Here is a 7,897-nt window from a genome sequence, read left to right as displayed (position 1 = left end):
ATAGATGCACTTGAGCAGGGGAAAAAAAACAACCTTTGGCTTCAGCAATCTTTGGTACGGCCGGTTGACCTTGGTTTATTGGTGCTGGTTGAATACCTCACTTCCAGTCAATAGAAAAAACTATGTGGTATTCATGTGGCTCCAAAGGATAAAGTACATATCATTCAACTGTGATGTTCTCGATCAAATCCAGACTTTTGTCAAATGTTTCTTTCCCCAAAGCTTTCCTGTCAAACTTTACCTTTTTAATAAAACCAGAAAAGGCTCAAACAGTTGTCGATTGGTTGAACATTATTTTAGCAGCAAGAATCAATGCAACATTATTGCAACAGTAAATCTGTTGATTGATTATCAATTGCTCTTACTCATGCCCATATAACTTAGAAACAAGTCTTGACATATCAGATAAAGCTGCATTATCTGCGCTCTATAATACTTCCTGTTATCCCATATCTCTATATAAAGATTGAATGACTTTTTAATTACCGTCAGCAGACTTAAGGGGAACTCAAAATGTCATAACGTTACAGATCCTGGACTTTGAGCCTGCTGTGAAGACACATTTATTGAGTATGTGCTTGAGCAGTGTATTTGATTGACAAATCGACAATAATGTCGCAGTCCTGGGGTTACACTCTCGTTATGACAGTGAAGACGCATTTATTGAGTATGTGCTTGAGCAGCGTATTTGATTGACAAACCGACAATAATGTGGAAGTCCTGGGATTACACTCTGGTCAGGACAACATAGTGTTTAGTTCACATGATCAAGACCTGTTTAGCTGAGGTGAAAGGCTGCATAGCTGTGTCCAGAGCTGTGCTGTAGTCTCGGAGGCTCACCTCTGTGCAGCCAGGAGCTGTCAGCTTTCCCTGCTGGATGAGGCGGCACAGTTCATCCAGCATGGCCCTGAATGCCCTTCCATCTAAGGACAAAGTTAGCAGAAGTTTTCATTAAATTCATTTTAAGAGACTTATTATTTTTTTTAGACTTGTCTTTATTGTGATTTTTTTCATTATACAAAATACACTGTAGTCCTCCTGACATGTAGATATATATACAATCATCACCCAACTTCTCAGTCCTACTTCTAACAAGGCTTAAGAGCCAATAGTAAAACAACGTTTGTGTCATGTGGTATCTCTGGGTCATCAGTTAGTGTGGAAAAAAACAGATAAATAGCTGAGATTGACGGTAAGTGTCTGGCAACAACTTGTTGTGAAGTGAATGCAATGGAACAGGGAGGCAGAATGCAACATAGCGGCTGAATGTTATCAATTGTACCTTTAAGATACCTATTTGATGAAAAAGGAAACTCCATGCCTTCTCACCTCTTGAGTGATCTCTCTTCCACTGTGTGACCCAAAAGCCCCGAACCTTCACGTCCTTGAAAATAAGAGCACTCTGGAGAGAAAAAGTTTTTTAAGCGTACTGAAAGAAAAGTGTCTCTGTGAAGTGTAATGTTAAATCTGGGAGGCCGTAGGAGGTTTCATCTCACCACAGGCACAATAACTGGCTGTTTGGACATCCCTCCATACGTCACCATAGATCCTCCAAACCTGGATTACATGGGAATTATTGCATTTATTATCAGATTTTCTCCTGAGTTTTAGGTATTAGATCATGACAACAAAAATGATTCAGCATCCTCACCGTAGATGACGGAGCAGTTCTGTTGCGCTCTTGCCTCCGACTCCATTCAGTGCCAGTTTAGGCTTCGGACAGGTCTTTTGAAAAAGAAAAAACATAATTACATTAGGACTAGGCATGGGACGATGTGAGAAATTTAATAAATAGTATATAATAAAATCCTATTTCATCCCATCTCTATTTAGGACTGTGTTTATCCCACGTGATCATATCTTTTAAGATGTCTTCAGACCTTGAACAGTTCCTTCATCTCGGGCCGCCTCAGTTCCTCTTCTTTGATCACATGAGTTCCTCCCATGGCCTTCAGCCTATCACTGAGCTCTGTGAACTCTGGCCTTAAAAAAGGAAGAAACAATGAAGAAGTTCATTACAGTCATAAATTCTAGCAGAGAAAAAACTCTCTCGGTTACCCTTGGACAAAAGACCCCATTATCTCAGGTGGACTGATTACCCGAGCCAATGATTAGGACTGAAAAGTTTCCTGAACAGACTTGAGTTCACCTGTCTCTGATGACATTGATAGTGTTTATTCCCCTCGCAGCAGCAATCTGTATTACAGCCTGTCCAACTCCACTGTTGGCTGCGTTCTGGATCACAGAATCACCTGCAGATTGAGAGAAACATGTCACATGATGGCTAAAACTACTTCACAGCATTTCATGTTTTGAGTTTCTGCAACCAGGGGGCTGATGGCAGGGGCGGATTATGAGACAATGGGCCCCTGGGCACGGACATGCAAAAGGCCCCACCATCACCAAGACACATACTTTGTAGTTGTTTAGCCTCTTTTTATTGTTGTTTTGTGTCTCCTTGTAGTTGTTTTGTGTCTCTCTGTAGTCATTTGTGTCTCTTTGTAGTTGATTTGTGTCTCATAATGTTAATGTTGTGTCTCTTTGTAGTTGTTTTGCGTCTCTTTGTAGTTGTTTTGTGTCTCATAATGATAATGTTGTGTCTCTTTGTAGTTGTTTTGCGTCTCTTTGTGGTCATTTTGTGTCTCTGCAGCTGTTTTGCTTCTCTTTTTAGTTGTTTTGTGTCTCTTTGGGGCCATTTTGTGTCTCTTTGTAGTTCTTTTGGGACTCTTTGTGATCATTTTGTGTCTCTTTGAAGCTATTATGCGTCTCTTTGTAGTTGTTTTGTGTCTCATAATGATAATGTTGTGTCTCTTTGTAGTTGTTTTGCGTCTCTTTGTGGTCATTTTGTGTCTCTGCAGCTGTTTTGCTTCTCTTTTTAGTTGTTTTGTGTCTCTTTGGGGCCATTTTGTGTCTCTTTGTAGTTGTTTTGTGTCTCTTTGTGGTCATGTTGAGTCTCTTCCTGGCTGGTACATGTCTCATTGAGTGACATTTTGTATGTGAAAGCAAGGGGGGACCCCTGACACCTAGGCCTGTGCCCAGTAGGCTTGTTCAGTAATCCATCCATGGCTGATGGTTTCGTCAATCTGGTTGCTAAAAAAAACCAATTCAACCAATATTTCCTTTTTGAACCACAAATATTAGTAAAATAAAGGGACTCCAACTATGTCTGCCCCTGTATGTGTAATCTATCAGCTTCTTTCTCTATGAAAGAAAAATAATGTTATGACCCTGTGTGTGGAAATGTTTACCTGGTTTGAGATCTTCAAAGTCGGAGAGCATCCTGAAGGCAGTGCAGGGATTGACCCCCAGTGTGGCAGCAGATAACAAGGGAATGTCATTCGGCAGCGAGATGACACTGTTCTCTGCTAGCACGGCCTCTGTCCTCCACGTCCCTGTTCACAAAAAGGCACAAAACTCTTAAGAGCTCAAGTTGTGATCACGTAGACTCATTCATGTAATTCAAGCTGTTTTGTTTTTTTACCTAGACCAGCATCTTTTGGAATGACCCAATCCCCTTTTTTGAGGGACTTCACGTGGCCGCCTACCTCTACGACCTGGGCCACTCCCTCGTTGCCCCCAACAGCTGGGAGGTCAGGCAGGATAGCATAAGTACCTGATGAAAAAAACAGTCAGATAAACAACTGATCTTCATACCTTACAAAAATAAATACTGTATTTATTTCTTGACTATGTTGTTCCTGTTGGTAGAGCTGCTTTCAAATGAAGCTACTGTATGGGTGCTGCTGTTTGGTGTAGAGGTAACCAACCAACCAGGTACCTTGAATCATGTTGATGTCAGATGGGTTGATTGGCGCGGCCAGCATTTTAACAAGGACATCCTTTGCACCTATGGGGGGCAGGTCTACATCCTCCAACCTGGCAACCAAAAGAACTCACATATTAAAAAGCAGGTATACTCCATATTGCTTTTGGTTTGGTGGCAGCATTTTAATGTATGAAATACAGCAGGGCTGCCACTGACAATTATGGTCATTGTCGATTAATCTGTTGATTATTTTCTTGATTAATCAATTAGTTGTTTGGTCCATAAAATGTCTTGTTTTGTCCTCAAAGATATTCAGTTTAATGTCAGAGGAGTAAAGACGCCAGAAAATATTCACATTTAAGAAGCTGGAATCAGAGAATTTTTACTTTTTTTTTCTTAAAAATGACTCAAACTGATTAATCGATTATCATAATTAGATGAATTTGATGTTTGTCTGTTACTGTAAATTAATTGGCACTGGGTTTTACACTATTGGTTGGACAAAACAAGCAATTGAATATGACATTTTAGGCTGTGGGAATTTTTATGGACATTGTTTCCTCTTTTTCTGATATTTTTAGACAATTAATCAACAAATTCATTGATAATGATAATGATTGTTAGTTGAAGCCCTAATCCACATTCTATTCAGGAAGAATATAACAGCCACTATTAATTCAACGAGGCAGTTCATTCCAGACCATGACACCAGCATACAAAAAAAAATCTCTACTCATTTTAATTTAACTTAAAATATTGTTGAAAACATTTCAGATAAAGCCTAAATCATATTGTAGACAATATGCTATGTGAGGGGGGCAGTAATGAGCCCAGTACGGCTTGGTACATCACAATATTTCGAAGAAGTCGCACTTATTTGGACCAAGGCCTATGGAAGGAGGTTGGGACACGGGCGGACATGGGAGCGGGGTATAAAGCATGCGCAGAGTAACTGTAGCTGTGGTCCTATGTTGCGATTGGCTCAATTCCGACAAGTGCAGACCAGATTTTACGGCGCATGTGTGGAACTCCCGTAGCTATGACGTATTGATGACACATGACCCAGCCTCCTTCTATAGGCCTTGACTTGGACAGGGAAAGAAAAACGTGACATTTATACTTAATTAAAAGTGTTTTCAAACTGTATTTTTTTAATTTTACAAGAGAAAAGACTTCAAGAATGAAGACTTAACTGGTTGTTTTGGCAAGTGTACATCTGGTTATAACCACCGTACCTCCGTTAAAGAGCATCTTTAGCAAAATATTAAATAGCTATTGCATTTACATGGGTCACAGGAACGAATAAAATATAGGTTTACTTAGATAGGCTTTTACAGCGTGGACACACATACAACGTCAGGAGCGCGTGGCGGCTGCATTACCTGTTGTTTTTTATTTCGTGTTAACAGGTTAGAGCAACCACACTGCCCGCATGAGAGGCTCCTCTAACGTCTCACGCGTGTGAGACGAGTGTCTCAGCTGCGTCTCTTTAATAGAATAGAGGTCTCGCCTATTTTTGATCCAAGCCATGTGCGTCTCAGCTGCCTCTCACAGCAACAACAGACGGTGAAGGTGATCTATTGACTGTATATGGACATCATACCAGCAAGACTTTACTACAGTTTCTATGTCTATCTGTAGAATATGTTAGGGAGATGAAAAAAGGAAAGACTTAATTTTAAATCAACACTTCCTGCTTTAATTTAAAAATAAAAGCCCTCAAGCGTTTTTTTCTGTGGACAGAATTCCTTCATTTGTTAACACAAGGCTTTTATTCTGAAATATGTGCCGGATAATGTTCTAGACCACACAGCTTGGAGAGTGAAATTAAAGAATATAGTATTTGTGGATTATTACTATTATTTACTAATTACCACATGTTTCTTAACCTTTCTCTGTCTAAAATGAATATAAATTAAAGCTGCAAGCAGCGATGAACGGGCCCTCGCCCCTACTTGCGCGTCGGGGATGCTGGCGGGCCGCCGACCGACGCGGCCGGGCACCGTGAAGCCGAAACTCTGACGAGCGCCACGACGCCTGCTGCAAGGCTCTACGACAAGCGGTTCACGAGTTAGAAGGGGGGCGTGGCTAATGTGTAGGGGGCGGGGATAACCTTCACCAATGAAACAGGCACTCTCTGCTGAGTGATATGACACCTCCCACAAGACTGTACTACAAACGGATCATGAGTTATGAAAGGGGGCGGGGCTAACGTCTTGGGGCGGGGCTATGAGTATAATTTTTCATATACATGTCATCAGTACTGGACCACCATCATACCTGAGAGATTTGGGGCAGATCGGACTATGTACAGTTGAGTTACAATAACTGCCTGTTTCATGGCGAATGGCTCAAAATGGCCGCCACGCTACGGTCCGGTCGTTAAGTGAACACTCATCATTTTAATAACTTTTCATCTTCAAGGTCTTAAGATGGTCCTGACCAAATTTCAAGTCGATCAGATCAAATCTGTAGGAGGAGTTCGTTAAAGTACGCGGCCTATAAAACGCTAAAAATGACATGAAATCCAATATGGCCGACTTCTGGGTGGGCGAAGCTAATGAAATCCAATGAGGAATATGTTTCAAATGATGAGTGGGATATGCATACCAAATTTCATGAATATCGGATCAACTTTAGATTTCGACGCGTTAGGGGGCGCTATAGAGCCCGCTGGCGACGCCCGTTCCCAATCACTACAGAACATTGCAATTTTCGCCACTCCCGACGCATGTTCCAATTTTGGTGAGTTTTGGGGATGGCTAAGGTCGTCAAAAACGCGTTCTTGCAGCAGAAAAATAATAATACCGACAAAAACAATAGGTTCCTTGCACTTCGTGCCAGGACACCGTTGGGTCCTGGCACTTTCGTGCTCGGGCCCTAATGACATTTATAATGAAATGAAATGGCCATTATGAAAGGCAAACTGTATGTAGAAAGAAAGAGCTGACAGCAGCAGCAGACACGCAGCTGGTGTGAATACCTGACGTGTGTATCACGCAGCCGCCACGCGCTCCTGACGCTGTATGTGTGCCCCGAGCTTTACTTACTGAACGACTTGAGAAGGGTCTCCGTGTCTTCTGAACAGAAGAGCTTTGCATGTCTGTGCTGCAAGTCCAGCAGAATGACTGAAGAGAGACACCTCAGCATTAGTATTAGCTCTGTGTCTTGAGCATGTTAAAAGAGCAGCAGTGAAGCTTGTTCTGCTTCTTAAACAGACTGTGCTAAGAGGCAGCAACATCGAGACTCAGAGAGTTCACTTTCAACTCTAAAAAATAACCCCACTATGCAATACTATTTGTCATTTGTACTGTGAGTTTTGCATTCCTCTCACTGTGCAGCCATGTTGGATTTGAGGTTGTGTGTCATTGAGAATATAAACAGAGAACAGCTCCCCTGGTGGATAAACCAGATAATTCACTGCTATAAGATAAGATAAGATAAGATATTCCTTTATTTGCAGGAAATGTGCAGTGTACAGCAGCAAAGGGGATAGTGCAAAAAAAACAAGATGAATCAGCTAACACAGTAAAGAAAAAAAAGACCTAAACAAAGTGTAACAAAATATGAACCATTTAAATAGAAGGAAGTATAAAAATAGGAGAAGTATATACAGTATTGACAATAAACAAACTATTAACAAAATTGCACAAGTGGAAAATGATATTGCACAGTGAGAATGAAATGAAATTCCACCTGAAAATATTGCACAGTGTGAATTACACCGTAGTAGTAATAATGATAATGATATTGCACATGTCATTATACAGTATAGTGCAGTTATTGTCAGTTTTTGGTGTGTAAGTGTGGGAGTCATTCTCCATCATGTATGACAGCTTAGCCATCATCCTCCTGTCTCCCAAGACCTCCACTGTGTCGAGGGGGCATCCCAGGACAGAGCTGGCCCTCCTGATCACTAGTACAGTAGGTTACTTGGGGTTTCAGGGGTTATCACGCAGAGAAAAAAAGAGGAATTGGTTTTCTTTGGTATTTCACTTCATGTAAACTAGTTGACAGCGTGGGAAGGGAGGGGGGGTGAAGAGGAGGACAGTCTGCAGGACAGATAACAATGCACACAGTGCACTTTCATAGACTAAGCTACTGGAGTTACCCTGCACTATTCATTTTTAA

At 41.3% G+C, this 7,897-nt stretch overlaps 1 protein-coding gene across 2 annotated transcripts; it reads right to left on the bottom strand.

Annotated features, from left to right (window-relative positions):
* Positions 1-47: 47 nt before the first annotated feature.
* On the bottom strand, positions 48-7,146 carry mecr (mitochondrial trans-2-enoyl-CoA reductase). Of its 2 annotated transcripts, none has more exons than XM_037784834.1 (10): positions 6,817-7,146; positions 3,779-3,876; positions 3,482-3,613; positions 3,249-3,392; positions 2,150-2,252; positions 1,881-1,983; positions 1,652-1,725; positions 1,497-1,557; positions 1,330-1,402; positions 48-923 (listed from the first exon to the last, which is right to left on the bottom strand). In XM_037784834.1, exons 1-10 carry the CDS (start codon positions 7,005-7,007, stop codon positions 760-762), a joined length of 1,143 nt encoding a protein of 380 aa, XP_037640762.1. In that variant the 5' UTR covers positions 7,008-7,146; the 3' UTR covers positions 48-759. The 2 variants fall into 2 exon arrangements, with proteins under 2 accessions (XP_037640762.1, XP_037640763.1); XM_037784835.1 differs by lacking the exon at positions 6,817-7,146 and adding an exon at positions 5,149-5,280 and having other exon boundaries at positions 51-923.
* Positions 7,147-7,897: the final 751 nt, after the last annotated feature.

The sequence above is a fragment of the Sebastes umbrosus genome, chromosome 11 (genome assembly GCF_015220745.1).
Source record: "Sebastes umbrosus isolate fSebUmb1 chromosome 11, fSebUmb1.pri, whole genome shotgun sequence".
Lineage (NCBI taxonomy): Eukaryota > Metazoa > Chordata > Actinopteri > Perciformes > Sebastidae > Sebastes > Sebastes umbrosus.
This window is presented reverse-complemented; position numbering and strand designations above follow the sequence as displayed.

Bases quoted from the DNA above. Each gene is read 5' to 3' on its own strand.
- mecr (XM_037784834.1), bottom strand. From the start codon at position 7,007: ATGTTGCTGCCTCTTAGCACAGTCTGTTTAAGAAGCAGAACAAGCTTC. The intron at 2,253-3,248 runs GTAAACATTTCC...CTCAATCTGCAG, and splicing joins CTTTGAAGATCTCAAACCAG to GTGATTCTGTGATCCAGAAC. The intron at 1,726-1,880 runs GTCTGAAGACAT...CTTTTTCAAAAG, and splicing joins AGATGAAGGAACTGTTCAAG to ACCTGTCCGAAGCCTAAACT.